This window comes from Heteronotia binoei, chromosome 9, assembly GCF_032191835.1.
Source record: "Heteronotia binoei isolate CCM8104 ecotype False Entrance Well chromosome 9, APGP_CSIRO_Hbin_v1, whole genome shotgun sequence".
NCBI classification, from domain to species: Eukaryota; Metazoa; Chordata; class Lepidosauria; order Squamata; family Gekkonidae; genus Heteronotia; species Heteronotia binoei.
Genome location: NC_083231.1, coordinates 62540004 through 62555843, shown reverse-complemented (window position 1 = coordinate 62555843; position 15840 = coordinate 62540004). Strand labels below are relative to the sequence as shown.

The 15840-nt window shown below is 43.0% G+C and overlaps 1 protein-coding gene across 2 annotated transcripts in view; it reads right to left on the bottom strand.

Moving 5' to 3' along the window:
* Positions 1–15840, bottom strand: part of INPP4B (inositol polyphosphate-4-phosphatase type II B) — a 394186-nt gene that overhangs the window by 286738 nt on the left and 91608 nt on the right. For both annotated transcript variants that reach the window (XM_060246716.1, XM_060246717.1), the window contains exon 4: positions 469–684. In XM_060246716.1, the coding sequence (XP_060102699.1) occupies positions 469–684 (216 nt within the window). The remainder of the gene's footprint in view (positions 1–468; positions 685–15840) is intronic.

The following is a 15840-nucleotide window of genomic DNA, read 5'->3' as shown; positions in this document are numbered from 1 at the left end:
AGTCAACAATCTTATTCTCATTTACATAGTGAGGGTAAAATAGAGGGCTGGAGAGTAACATAAGCCATTTTTCTCATTTGGGAAAAAGACTGGGTATAAATGAAGTAAATTAATAGGCTGTAAAATTGTAAGTACAATATTGTGAAGTACCATGCATATTATGAGGTTTGTAGAAATGCATATGAACATCATTAGTGAATAAGTATAGGAAAATAGTTAAAGTTGCATAAGTAGATAAAAATAACTAGATAAAATGATAGCCATACATCTCTTTTCCCAGAAGCAACTTACATGAATCTCATTTGAATGTATCCTGTGAAATGAATTTTCAGTACTCTATTAACTTGACTGTCTAGAAGGTAAACTCCAGTGAATTTCTAATCTGCCTACACCTGGTGCTTGTAACAGAATAATTGAATTTTATCAATAGCGTGTGTAGAATTAACAAACAATAAGCAGCATGCTTACTTGTAAACTTAGGCTCTGCAAGACTGTCTGCCGAGGGAAGAAACTGCTGCACTTCATCTGCCGTCTCTTCCTTGATTTCCATGATCAGTCTCTGGAGCTGCACAATCTTATTGCGCAGACCTTCAGAATTGGCCTTTCCAAGCGCCACAGCCCAAGATTCACAATCAACCCTTGATGTAGCTTCAAGGTAAATATCGGGTTCTCCACTCTGAAACTCTGCACTCAGAAAACATTGACACACTTTCATTAACCCAGACATTAATAGATGTGTTTTTAAGGCTTGTGGCAAGATTGATGCTTGCAGCAATACAGAATATTATACAGCATTCATCCATGCCACAGAATGATGATAGAAGAAGAAGAAGAAGAAGAAGAAGAAGAAGAAGAAGAAGAAGAAGAAGAAGAAGAAGAAGAAGAAGAAGAAGAAGAAGAAGAAGAAGAAGAAGAAGATGATATTGGATTTATATCCCGCCCTCCACTCCGAAGAGTCTCAGAGCGGCTCACAATCTCCTTTACCTTCCTCCCCCACAACAGACACCCTGTGAGGTGGGTGGGGCTGGAGAGGGCTCTCACAGCAGCTGCCCTTTCAAGGACAACCTCTGCCAGAGCTATGGCTGACCCAAGGCCATGCTAGCAGGTGCAAGTGGAGGAGTGGGGAATCAAACCCGGTTCTCCCAGATAAGAGTCCGCACACTTAACCACTACACCAAACTGGCTCTCCAAAGTGCTGTTGCTCTACATTCAAATGCAACACAAAATCTTCACTATGCAAATGAAAGCAGTTAATATATCGCAAAACTAGATGGCAGTATCATTAAACTGAAACATGAAATCCCCCATTTGGTGCATATTTGGCAGCTCTGCAGGTACCTTTCAGTATGACCAACTTAAACAAGCATTTGATTTAGCAGTGACAACTGGCAGGATTCTATCAAATGGACAAGGGATTCATTAGAGCACAAAGTGTCCATTATTCCTTCTATTAGAACTGCCCTTTACATTCAGATTCCCATTCAGTCTTGTTAGAGTAGTGCTCATCAATATAAGGCAAAAATTTAGAACCACCTAGTTCCTTCAGGATGAGCTAACAGATCATATGAGGAGGCATCTGCCTCATTGCTATCTACTTTTCCTTTGCTGTTCTGACAAAGCTTTATCTCATGTTCAATCTGTTTTTTTTTCCATTAAGCTCCCTCAAAAATCCAAGTAAAACAAGGGTCACATACTTGATTGAAATTCACAAAGGAAATGGTTTCTATGCATTTAAAATTCTTTCATATAAACAGTTTCATTTAGTTGCTTATTCAGAACAGCACAATCTAAATGACCAGACACAAACTATAGAAGAAAATAAATTAATGCTGATTTAATAGAAGACATCAACTGATTTTAAAAGTGTTAACAATCTTTGGAGGAATAAAAGTTGCTTGCTGTCTGGCTTGAAGATGCAGCCAGAAAGTTATTTATCAAAGCTAGGTTCCTACTATGTCGTTACACTACTGGGGCAGGAATCTGTCATTGTCAAAGATTTCAGGTTTTTACGGCTGGTAACATCATTAGGGTTTGTAGAATCTTTCGGGATCAAGTGCCGTGTTCTACTGGAGAAAGTTTTCCTTCCAGACGTTTCGTTCTCAGCTGCGGAGAACATCCTCAGTGGCGTTGCAGCCGGAGCAGGCGCTCAGACCTTCTTGGCTGCGCTCGGCCAAAGATATGAGAGATCCACTTTCAACCCCTGGAGTCTACAAAATACCCTGCTCCTGTGGTGCAGTCTACACTGGCACTACCCAACGCAGTATCAACACCCGTCTCACCGAACACAAGAGACACTGTCGCTTGTTTCAGCCAGAAAAATCAGCTGTAGCTGAACATGCACTTCAAGAAGGAGACCACGTCATCCACTTTGAAAGAACTGAAGTCCTTTCTACAGTCTCACATTATCATACCCGCCTGAACAGAGAAGCTATTGAGATTTACAAACACCAGCACAATTTTAACAGAAAGGAAGAAGGCATTTTCATCCACCAATCTTGGTACCCAGCTCTGCAAAACACCCTACAGACTATAAATTGCAGAAAGTCTTAGAACAACCAGCAAATTCCACAGAACAATCAGCACAGTCAACAACCATCTTCCTTATCTTCAAACCCCTTCCAACCTTCCCAGCAATTAACACAGAACAATGGTCACATTCAACAGCCAGTTTCCTTATCACTACCCTTCCAGGAAGCCCCACCAAACAATGGGCACATCCACAAACCAATTGCCCTTTCATCACACCCCCTCCAGCCTAGAAATAGCAGCTCTCCAGCAGCCCTGGCCCCACTCAATGCACAGCAGCTAAGAAGGTCTGAGCGCCTGCTCTGGCTGCAACGCCACTGAGGATGTTCTCTGCAGCTGAGAACGAAACGTCTGGAAGGAAAACTTTCTCCAGTAGAACACGGCACTTGAGCCTGAAAGATTCTACAAACCCTAATAATCTGTCATTGGTTTCAAGGATTTTTCCCCTTTCATATTGCAGCCACTAGGGATGTAATTTCCAGGAAGAGCTCAGTTGGAGAGTGTGTGTGTGTGTATATTTTCCCTTGTGCCATTTTCTCTGGAAATTATCACCCCATACTGCATTTATTTCTATGGGGGGCAGCGGGGGTGGGGAGGTTTACAGGTATTCATATTTTTTTTTCTAATGGAAGTAAAAGGAGTTTGGAGGTACTATGGGAGGAGGTGAGGAGACAGTGGGGGAGATGAATTTTAAAGCCTATTCTTTCCTGCTCCGTCTCTGGAAACTGCAGCCATAGTGGCTGTAATTTTTTAAAAACAGGGCTTTTTTTGAGCAAGAACACAGTTCTGACTGGCTTGGTGTCATGGGGTGTGGCCTAATATGTAAATGAGTTCCTGCTGGGCCTTTTCTATGAAAAGCCCTGTGTGAAACAATAGCGACACCAGGGGTGTGGCCTAATATGCAAATGAGTTCCTGCTAGGCTTTTTCTACAAAAACCCCTTGAAAAATATAATGGAAGAACCTACACAGAGAAAAACTTGTTTTCAATGGTCTCTACGGAGTTCTATAAAATAAGTAACAGGGTGCATTTGAGGACAAAGGGAAAAAGGGGTAGGAGCATGAACCTGCTCAGTGCAGATGTAACCACCAGGAACTAGCTGCTTCAGGCCAAGAGGGGTAGATTCTGTGAACGGACATTAGCAGAAGAACAATCTGTTCCCTGGAGAGCTGAATAAGATTTCTTGGGCTCTTAACATTTTCTGTAAAGTCACTGGAAGTTGTGCATATGAATTGCTGAAGTGGGGTTGATATCTACAGTAGGGTGATATTTCACAAACATTGTAGACTGGTTTCTGTAATGTTCACTTTGTCCCTTTTCACAAGGGGGAGTAAATTGAAAGAATCTGACATTTGACAGGCTAGAGAAGATGGACGAGGCTCACCACAAAGTTGTCCCAAGTAAGAACTTGGAGCGTTCTGACTTAAAGAAAAAAATTTTTAACGTACGTTGTCTTGCAAGTTCTGTTCATGATTTAACCTCATAAAACTAACACAGGCAGAAGACACCAGCACATTTAGTTCTTGCTCCAACCATGTCCCTTTATGCATACATTCACTTTCTCCCTTAGAAATGAATGGCTGCCTTCTCTAGGATCAGATGCGTTCTTAACTTTGCATTGTTATTTGTCAAAAGCCCAAGAAAACTTTTAAATATGTTAAACCCTTTTGAGGACATAGATACAACAGGTAGTTAAATTAAACCTTGGGGGGAGGGAAGGAAACATTCTAGGAAATCTTTGTGGAATAAGTAAAATGGATCTAGTTGACAGGATTTGTATGTTTTGCATAAAAACTGTATATAGGTCACACATTCCCTAGACCAGGGGTCCTCAACCCCCAGGCTGTGGACTGGTACTGGGCCATGACCTGTTAGTAATTGGGCCACCCAGTCTCGCTGCCCCCCCCCCCGCAGCACCGCACAGCCTTGCTCCTTCCCTCCACAGCGCCTCCTCCTCCTTCCTCCATTTTCACAATGTTAAGGCTGAGGAAGGAGCTGTGAAGCGCCTTCCAGGCCCTGTAAATGCTGACCCCCCTTGCCAATCAGCTGATTGGCATGGAAACCGGCAAAACCACGGCAGCAGCAGCACATGGCCCGCTGAAAAAGCTGCACTGCCCTTGCCTCCTTTCCACTTCCTTCTGGCGTTGGCCTTTACAGAGCCCAGAAGGCGCTTCATGGGCCCTTCCCCAGCCTTAACATTGTAAAAATGAAGGAAGGAGAAGGAAGACATTCCTAATGGCCTTGGGAAAAGCATATGGAGAAGCTCCATCATGCAAGCTAAAGTGATTACACTGAAAGCCCCTAGAGCAGTGGTCCCCAGACTTTTTGGCCCTGGGGACCAGCCCAAGGGCCAGCCTGCCGACCATGGCCCCAGGGCTGGCGGGGGGGCACCCAATATGGCCTCCCCCATGGCATTTTCTCCTCCCTCCTTTGCCCCTGCCTCCTCCTCCCATCTTCCTCCTCCCTCCTTCGCCCCCAGCCTCACCACCTCCTCCTCCCCCCATTTTTCTCCTCCATTTCCTCCTTCATTGCCGCTGTCCGCGCAGCCTCACTGCCTCCCCTTAACATTTTCTTCCTTCCTCCGCCATCCATGCAGCCTTGCTGCCTCTTCCCCATTTTCCTCCTTTGCCACTGCCATCTGCCTCACCGCCCCCCCCTTCAATTTTCCTCCTTCACTGCCGCTGTCAGCACAGCCTCACCACCTACTCCTCCCCCTCTCCTCGTTTTCACCATTTTAAGGCTGGGGAAGGGGCCTTCCCTTCCCCGGCCTTAAAATGGTGAAAACGGGGGGAAGAGGGGGCAGCGAGGCTGCGGCGGGGGGGGGGAAGCGGCAAGGCTGCATGGCCCATCTCAAACAGGCCATGGCTGGGTAGCGGTCCCTGGCCTGGGGGTTGGGGACCCATGCTCTAGAGTTCTCAACCATACAGTTGGCGAAATCCTTCTAAGAGCAATGTTCCTACTGACCCAACCCATCTGTAATAACATCTTGGGTTTTGTCCCTTTATTATATACTTTCTGCTAACACAAGATGCTTGATGGCCAGGAAAAAGATCGTTGACATTACTACATTGGTTTCCTTCTCATGTTCACTGCTCTAAAGACAAATAAGCCTGCTCCAAGAAAATGTTTGTTGTACCAACTAACTTGCATGTATAGACAGTTTCTTTCTAGCTGTACCTTCAGATGTCTTCCTCTCAATGCTATAATGGACATCAATAGCAATGGAATGCAGGCCTATATGTAAGGATCAAGAAGGAAATGGACCAGGTGGCATGAAACAGTAGTTAGAGTGTCACACTAGAATCTGAAACTGGGTTTGAATCCCAGCTCTGCCATGGAACCATATTGGGGGACTTTGCCTTTGGCTTGTCACAATCTCTCAGCCTAACCTATCTCACGAAGTTATTGTTGTGAAGATTAGAAAGAGGAGCAGAAAACAATGTGATAATTGGATTGCCTTTACAGGCAAGCGTACAGCTGGTGTTAAGTCAACTGCACTGGCTACCCACCGAGTACCAGATTCACTTCAAGATTTTAGTACTGACATTTAAAGCCCTGCATGGCCTGCGACCAACATACCTATGGGACTGCCTCTCCCTATATGTGCCCCAAAGATCTTTAGACATTCAACTAATCAACATCTGCTGGTTGCCCCCGGCCCGAGGGATGTCTGTCTTGCCTTAACCAGGGCCAGGGCCTTTTCTGCCCTGGCTCTGACCTGGTGGAAAAAGCTCTCAGCAGAGATCCAGGCCCTACCCGAGTTACTATTTTTTCATAGGGCCTGTAAAATGCAGCTGTTCTGCCAGGTCTTTGGGTGATGAAGCGGGTATCCATAATACATCTAACTCAGCCTCCCTTGTTGTGTTATTCCATCTCTTATTGCGATTACTGCTGTAGCACTGATTCTATTTTTGTTGTGTCAGAGCTGTCTCTTGTTGGAATTGTACGATCTACTGTTAATTGATTTTGCTTGTTTTAATGGCTTGTTTTAATTAATTAATTATTGCGATTTATTACTGTTGCTGTCAATATGTTGTACTCCGCCCTTTGCTCATTCATGGGAAAGGGCAGAACAGAAATCAGTTAAATAAATAAGCAAGCAAGCAAGCCTTCTTGGGTCCTGAATAGGGAGAAAAGTGGAATATAAATTAAAAAATAAAACCAATTATTATAAACAGTCTGCTAAATTAGATTTCATTAATCTTATCACCATAACAATGAAATCCTATACAGACTTATTCCAATGTAAATTTACTGAATTTCAATAGGCTTTAAAGTGAATCTTTATGGGATTACACTGGCAGTCTTTAGATTCCATTCCCAATTTTGACGTAGCTGAAATCAGAATATTAAAAAAAAGGATAATACTCCATTATCTCCTTGAATTTAATTGTCACTTTTTCTTCAAGCACAGCATTCAAAGAGTAGAATGCAGGGACTGCCTTGCCACCTGCACCATATTGCAAATACAGTATCTGCTAAGGCTTGCATCACTGCCAAATGAAGCCTATAGAGAGGACATAGTACACAAATTAAATCAGATGTTCAAATGCTATTTGTTGCAAAACATCAGCCACAATATGGTGTTTCATGGTCTGTGTCAAGTTTGTTGAAGACAGCAGGCTAATTAAAAACATTGCCCATTATAATTAGCAGTCTTGTAAGAAAAGATCATCAATTCAATTACACCTAAAAGCATTTCATTCATGTTAGAAGCAAGACACATTGACATTACAGTGAGACTCAAGCTAACCCTTAGGCGCTTTTGTAGTAAATTACATGAATACGCAGGTTTCAGAATGTGCTTTGTTTTACTATTTTTAGCAGTAAAAATAATGTATGAGATGACAGGCAGAAGGAATGTTAACTGCAAAAATAACACAGAAATGTTCAATCCTGTAGCAGCTTTTTAAAAAAAATTCAGGTAGCCTAGTTGTATGCTAAAATGTTTCACGCCATCATTTTGTAATAAAATATTAAATAGGTGTTGTCAATATTTCTCCTGCTTACTTCATTTGGACCCAGAAGAGTTAAATGTGTGTACCATCTATAGCTCCATCCTTATTCTACCTTTTTCTCCCTCAGAATCACTTTTTGGATATATTATCAGCACTCAGCAAAGAAATGTCCAGGTCCAAACAATGTTCACATCTCATACACAGTTTCAATCAGGGATGTCAAATATCTAGCCCATGAGCCAGAACTAGCCCCCCGGGACTTTAATCAGGCCTGCAGGGCTCTTTTCTCTCCCCCCCCCCCCTGCTCCCCTCCTGTCTTCACCCTTTGAAGCCCCAAAGATGATAAGTTCCCTGCTCTTTCTGCCTTGTCTTTGCCGGTTGCCACAGGAAGCAAAGCTGCAAGGACAAGGCGGAATTGGATTTTCTGTTATGGTCTCTGTGCCCAGATAGAGACCTTAATGGAAAATCCATTCCATATTTTCCTTGCAACTTTGTCTATGCAGCAATATGTTTCAATGGAGTGGAAATCAGTTTCACTTTTCAGCATTACTCTAGCCAGCTGAAGCTCATGCTTCCTGGAGTTGTGTCCTAGCAAATAAAGGGTTGATGCTTTGAGCCAGCTTGTCTCCGCTCAATGGACCTGACCTAGTGAGTATTCTAACCTGGGTACCCACAGTCAATTGGAGATATTACACGGAAAGCCATTGGCAATCTGAGTAGACCCCAGGCTGAGGGGAGAAGCTTGCATGCCATTTCATTGTTTTCCCAGGCCTCAGGGCATTTCATATTCTTAGTTTCTGCTGTGATCCTTGTGCTTTTTTCTTGATGTTTTATTTTAAAAACTGCATTGCCAAATCCCACTATTCCCCCACCTTTCATGTTTTCCCAGGCTCAGAGCATTTGTATTTTTAGTTTCTACTGTGATCATTGTACTTTTTCTTGACATTTTATTTTAAAAATTGCATTGCAAAATCCTACTATTCCCCCACCTTTCCATTTTAAACAAAACATTGGAGGAGTTTTCAGTATGTTCGTATTTATGTTAAAAATAATAGCTTTAATTGTGTTTTTCTGTGTCCTTTGTAAAGTTTATATCTCTATTACTTCACATTACATTTTATGACACACATGGCACAGCCCCATAAAGTCCCATTTCTGTCAGATCTGGCCCTCCTAACAAATTAGTTCAACATCCCTAGTTTAAATATTTTACTACAAACTCCCTGCATAACCTAAGACACAAACACATCCAAACACACATACACCTATTAACAAAAGCCTTATGACTAGAAGCTTGCTCATATTAAAACCAACAGGCTTGAGGATAATGGCAATGTACTATATTTTTTACTATGGAAACATAACTCAATGGCAAATGAGGTTCAATGTGGGCAAGTGCAAAGTAACGCACATTGGGGCCAAAAAACCTAACTATAAATACACATTGATGGGGTCTGAACTGGCAGAGGCTGACCAAGAAAGAGATCTTGGAGTCATAGTAGATAACTCACTGAAAATGTCAGTGACTGCAATTTTTAAAAGGCCAATAATATGCCTTACAATTATTATGAAAGGAACTGAAAACAAATCAGCCAGTATCATAATGCCCCTGTATAAATTGATGGTGTGGCCTCATTTGGAGTACTATAATTCTGGTCACCACATCTCAAAAAAGATGTTATAACATTGGAAAAAGTGCAGAAAAGGGCAACTAAAGTGATTAAAGGGTTGGAACACTTTCCCTATGAAGAAAAGTTATAGCGCTTAGGGCTCTTTAGCTTGGAGAAACAACGACTGAGGGATGATATGACAGAGGTTTACAAGATTATGGATGGGGTAGAGAAGGCAGAGAAAGAAGTACTTTTCTCCCTTTCTTACAATACAAGAACACATGGGCAATCAGTGAAATTGCTGAGCAGTCAGATTAAGACAGATAAAAGGAAGTACTTTTTCACCGAAAAGTTATTAACTGCCACAGGAGGTGGTGGTGGCTACAAGCATATATGGCTTCATATACGGTTTGGATAAACAAATGGAGCAGAGGTCTATCAGTGGCTATTAGCCACAAGGTATAGACAGAAATCTCTGTCTGGGGCAAGTGATGCTCTGTATTCTGGGTCCTGGGGGGGGGGGGGGCAACAGTGGGAGAGCTTCTAGTGTCGTGGCCCCACTGGTGGCAACTGGGTTTTTTGGAATGGCACTGTGCGACAGAGTGTTGGACTGGATGGACCACTGGCCTGATCCAACATGGCTTTTCTTATGTTCTCTTATATTCTTATGAATCCAAATTCCTAAATCACCCCAATTTATAGCCAATAATTATGGAATAGTGTGTTTCTGATAATCTCATTTCCACAGTGTTGAGTAGCATGCCCCTGCATTGGGGGTGGGGAATCTTCCACACAGCATCATATTCTTTCAGAGCACAACTCATGGGCAGGGTTGCCAACTCCGAGTTGGGAAATTCCTGAAGATTTGGGGGCAGAACCCAAGACTGACAGAGTTCAATGTGGAGAAGGAATTCAACAGGGGTGTGATGCCATAAAGTCCACCTCCAAAAGTTACTGTTTTCTCAAGGGAGACTGATCTTTGTAGTCTAGAGATGAGTCGTAACTCTAGGAGAACTCCAAGCCCCAACTACTGCTTAGCAACCCTACCCAACCCTCTTAGAAGTTCTCAGTTTAAACAGAATCTAGGGAAAAATTTCCACACCAATGCTCTGCCTATAACATGTTCGCATATCTAGTTAAAATCAGATCAAAAGAAGTGTTCTTCATTTGATCCAATTTAAAAGATATATGTGGTGTGGCTGCAGGTGAAGCCCAAAGCTTTGCCTGAAGCTGATCCAGGAATGAACCATGGTGGAGCTTAGCTCTGCCTTCAAAATCACAGAGGTAAACTTCACATACCTTCCCCTCCATTTTGCAGCCCTTTAGGGCTTTTTTCTGTTTGTACCTATACTGGGGTGCAGCTTTATGGTGCAGCTCACTTGGGAAAGGGAATTGTGGGGTGCATGCTATTATATTATACTGTATATTGTACTGTTAAAACACACAAACAAAGTAGAGGAAGAACAACTATCATCTCGGGGCTATTGCTTAAGTCTCAATTTCTCCCTTCATTATTTATTTGGCAGCACATTTCCAAAACAAAGCAAGCATGCTTCGACTCACAAGCAATATATGCTTCAGTTCTCCACAGAAATGAGGACACCAAGCTATCCAAACTTCTACATGTCACTCAGGGCTTCTATAACAATATCTCCACCTTTCTCAAGTTTGCACTCAAATATTCCCAAGAGACAAAATCAGACTTTTCAAGGAACAGGTACAAAAGTCTTGCCCCTGGGATCATGTCCACTGTGTTTAGTTAACTTTTTCTGTCCTATGCTTCACTTTCACACTTCCATCTCAGTCCTCTCCATGCCTCTGAAACATGTTCAGTCTTCTTCCTTTCCTGTATTAGTTGTGAATCCTATTTTATAGAATTACTATATTTTTCTAACAGTTCCTTTTATAAAAATAATTTATTTCTTACATGAACATGACAAATGTTGCCTTTCCAAATAGCTGAAACTGGCTGGAGCACTTTGCAAGTGCACTTGGAAACACAGTAATTCAGAATTGTTTTCACAGCAGTGGGAAATGCTTGAGAATATCAATGAACCACCACCAGTCTAAAATATAAAGCATTACCATGCCTAGCATGCTAGGGTGTAGAATGGAAGCTTTGTTACGTAAATTGTATCTACAGGTTATGTCTAATACAGACATCAGAGACTCTTAAATTCACAAAGCTGACTGAATTCTGAACACTTGCCAAAATTAATAGCAATGAAATCATACCAGGCTAACTGATGAAGTGCTAATAATCCTCTGAAAGTCAAACTACCAATCAAAGATAAAGAATTCAATTAAATTTTTATCTTGGGTGACACTATTTTTCAAAAAAATGCTCATACTCCACCATGATAATGGTAACTTTATAATGTTATACAACATTTAGATATTTATGCAATGATAATGTCAGTGATTTCACAAAACCAAAAACTTCTTTTCTTACCAGCTATTACCAAGATCCTCAGGGGACAGCCACCTTCTTCAGACTCTATCTGATGTCAGATAAATACAACAGAACAAAGTTGGGAGTCCAGTAGCACCTTTAAGATCAACAAAGTTTCTTTTTCTAGGAGTCCACCTATTCTTTGGAATGTTCCTCCCAGAAACACCCATAAGTTCCATTGTCCTTACCTTCCAGAAAATACCCAATCTTATATTCTAATTGCAAAGTTGGGATACCTTTGGATACTTAAATTCAGTGACTGGAGTTGTGAATGGGCAAGACAGATAATTCTACAAACCTGAAAAGGGCCCTAGGTTTGCAAGAAAAAGTGGGGAAAAATTTAAACCCACTGGGCAGCTTTAAAAAGCTGAAAATGATCAAATGAGCACCCGTAGCTTTAAAAAACTGATTCTCACAGCGCCTGTTGCTAGGCAGACAACATATTCCAAGCTTGGTTCTGTCGGTAAAAGGCAGGGAAAGGGGGAAGCATCCTTTCCAGACCTATTGTGGCCTTTAAGAGAGGGATCCTTGGGAGCAAGCCTGATAAGGATTGCCAGCTCCAGCTCAGGAAATTGTGGCAGGATCTTCTGGGTTATGTCGCCTTGAGCTCAGCAGGGGTCCACGGATCGTCTCTCCAGCGGCCCCTCTGAATCAGGCGGTTGGAGTGCACCCCCAAGGAGACCCTGAAGGGGTTTTCTTTCGGCATGGGACTTTTGCAAGAAGCCAGGAGCATAGCGGCAGCTGTTCTTGTCTTTCTTGTATGCTCCGAAGCTCCTCCACCATGAAAGCTAACACAGCAGAAAGAGGTGAACGCCCGACCGCTTGCTCTCTTTTCTCTCAATAAGCTCCTAATGTATCAGTTTCCTACCTCAAGCATGGCAATTCTACTTGGCAAGTAAGTGTGCTTTCAATACCACTGGCTAATGGGTCATTTTACATAACAAATGGGTCAGTTCAAAGGAAGGGAAATAAGTGGATTCCACCCCCACTTTCCCTGTGAATGAGGCTTGGAAAAGTTAAAAGAACAACTCTGAGCATTGGCAACAATCTGAATTAGACTGAAAACAGATACCTAAATGGACCCAGATTATAATTGGATATGTGTTAAATAGACTATTATCTGGCTGCAATATGGTCTGAACAAAAACGAGATATATTCTAGCGAGATCTGTCTTTGTTGTCTGATTGCAACTGAAATGGTAACATCCAAAATCACAGCTGGAAGAGATATGGAGAGGCAGACTGAGCTACTTTTCAACTTGGATCAATAGACTGTTTGTTGTCAGAGAAAAATGGCATTACCAAGCGAAATGTTTTATAAAATGGGAGCTTTTATGCTGAAAGCTAGTGAAATCTCATATCTACATGAGCAGAGTGTTAAAGAGATCCTGTGACGTCTGTGGAATTGGAAAGGGAGAGTGATCCGCTGGGAAACGAACAAAAGAAAACCAAAAAGGAATCTTATGGCGCAGTTAAAAAGACCAGAAATCGAGACTGATTGAAGTTTTTTCGAGAGGAACAAATGACATGGAATCCTTCCTACTTTTACTGAGAGGGATGACTGCATTAAGGAGAGAGAAGGTGCATCTCAGCCAAAAAATCAAGATGTGGAAATTTTTCAGGAAGAAGGGTTTTTGAACTGTCTCTCTCTCTCTCTGGGTAGTCGGATATGGAACTCTCAATAAGACCTGATATGTGATCTTAAAAGGCTGTGAGATTTTTTGGGTTATATTAAACTGTTTCTTCTAGAGTAATATGGATATAAGAGCTAAAGGATTGAAAAGTTTTGAAAAGAACTTTATGTAAATAAATAGTTATAACTGGATATTGGATATAAATAGTTATAAGAGCCAGTTTGGTGTAGTGGTTAAGTGTGCGGACTCTTATCTGGGAGAACCGGGTTTGATTCCCCACTCCTCCACTTGCACCTGCTGGAATGGCCTTGGGTCAGCCATAGCTCTGGCAGAGGTTGTCCTTGAAAGGGCAGCTGCTGTGAGAGCCCTCTCCAGCCCCACCCACCTCACAGGGTGTCTGTTGTGGGGGAGGAAGGTAAAGATTGTGAGCCGCTCTGAGACTCTTTGGAGTGGAGGGCGGGATATAAATCCAATATCTTCATAATTGGATATAAATAATTATAATTGGATACTGTTAAACTAATAAGCTAGTCTGTATTTTCAATATGGTTGAGTTAAGCAGCAAAAAAATCAAGACGTGGAAAACTTTCAGGAAGAAGGATCTTTGAACTGTTGTTCCCTCTGTGGGTAATTAGATATGGCATTTTTAATAAGAACTGATATGTGATTTTAAAAAATCAAGTGAGAACTTAAGGATTGAAAAGTTTGGCAAAAATGTTATATAAATAGTTAATTTGGATCAATTGTTAAGAAGGCAGACAGCACAATTATTTAGTAATCTGGTAGATCTGCTCTTAGCATGTTTGTTTGGAGAAACTGTCTATACTGAGAGATAAACTATTATGTCTTATCTTTAGTTTATTTTTATTTTTCTCCCTATGTTCTATGACATTTTAAATCGTTTTTTCCCCTCTTTCTTTCTGTTTGAATTAAGTTAGTTAGAAGGATAAAGATATTTGTTCCATATCCTTATTTTAATGATGGTATTGTTAAACTAACAAGTCAGTCTGTGCTTTTAATATGGTTAAGCTTAGCCAGCCAGTTCTGTGTTGAGACGGCTCTAACGCTTTTATACTTATATGTGCTGAAGAAAAATTGTTTAGACTTGTATTTTAGGTAATAGTTTAGTAAAAAAATCTATAATGATACCTACTCAGTGCTGCCCAGATACTGTTTATTATATATGGGGCATGATACTTTAAGTACCTCCCACCTACTGATTACAAACTGCTATAATTCAGGACATCTATCATCTCCTATTAATCGTGAAATTGTTTAACTGTTTTATGTCATTGATTTTTACTGTTTTTATTATGCCCTGAGGCCATTCATGGGGTGGGGTGAGAAATTAATAATAATAATAATAATACAAAGCAATCTGGGAGTGAGCAGCCCAGCAACAGACACCCCACCACCACCCAGAGACCCCCTGTGCTGCCCTGACGCCCCTGCCATGTGCACGGAACATCTCACCAGGGGGCCATAGAACTCAGAGTGCGAGTGCATCAGTCGCAGAACTCTGAGTCCACTTCATCAGCCCTTAGTGCCCTGCGCACAACAGCTATGCGTGGTCAGGTAGGCTGTTAGCCCAGGCAGGCTGAGGGGCAGCACTCCCCTCCCCTGTCCAGCCACATGGGGGGGCAGCATGGCGGCTCATAGACTATCCCCCCCCCAAACCAAGTCTGCCCACCCTCCCAGGCATTCCCTCGGAGAGGCCACTGACGGGGGGGAGGGTTGCCCAGGGAACGTGCAGCAGATGCCAAGCAGAAGAGAAAACATAGGGCACAGCTCAGACTTTATTTTTCCAGAACAGAGTGCAACAGTCTCCCTGGTGCATGCTGGGCAGTCTCGCCGTGGGTGGGGCTCCATTCCGAGCAGTGGGCACAACCATCTGAGGGAGTGGGGGGTGGAGCAGCACACGCAGAAGCCTCTGTGTTGCAGTCCTACCTGCAAAACGGAGATAGAGATCAAGAGCACCTGCAGGGGCAGCAGCTGGAAGAGTGGGCTGCTTTTCAGCTGGGTGCTCTCTTAAAGGGACAGTCTCTGACCCACCTCCCCGCAACAGGGCAGCTGTCACGCATACATGCCCCATGCCCTGCCAGGGGTTGGGAATGTGGCAGAGGGCAGACCAAGGGCAGGGAGCAGGCGGCAGCACAGGAGGCTGGGGTCAGCATGTGCCCCCTGCTAGAGCCCACTGCCTGGTTCATGTGCCAGAGATGCTCGCACACTGAGCGGTCAAGAGCAAGGGGAGGGGGAGGCGGGGGGTCAGTGGAACTTACCCAGCCATGAGTGACAGTCCTCGAATGCAGAACCTCCAGGAGCCCAGAACCTGTGGAGACCTGGAAACAAGAGCAGTTAACCCCAGGGGAGAGACCTCTCTCTCCCCCTCGCATGGCAAAGATACTGTCAAAGCAACCGCGAGGTGTAAAACCCGTCACCAACGTGCCTGGCTGTCCCTCACTCTAAATCCGTATGGCAGGGAGCTCACCGGCAGAACTTCCTGCCATACACTGCTTTCACTAACAACTGAGTTGTGCAAGGCCAGAATGGAAGTATTTCTAGGAGGGGGGAGACCACGATTGGGTGATGGGGAGGGGGCTCGTCAGCCCGAGTCGCAAGGGGATTGGTGAGAATAATCACGCCACTCCCTAAGGGGTTTCT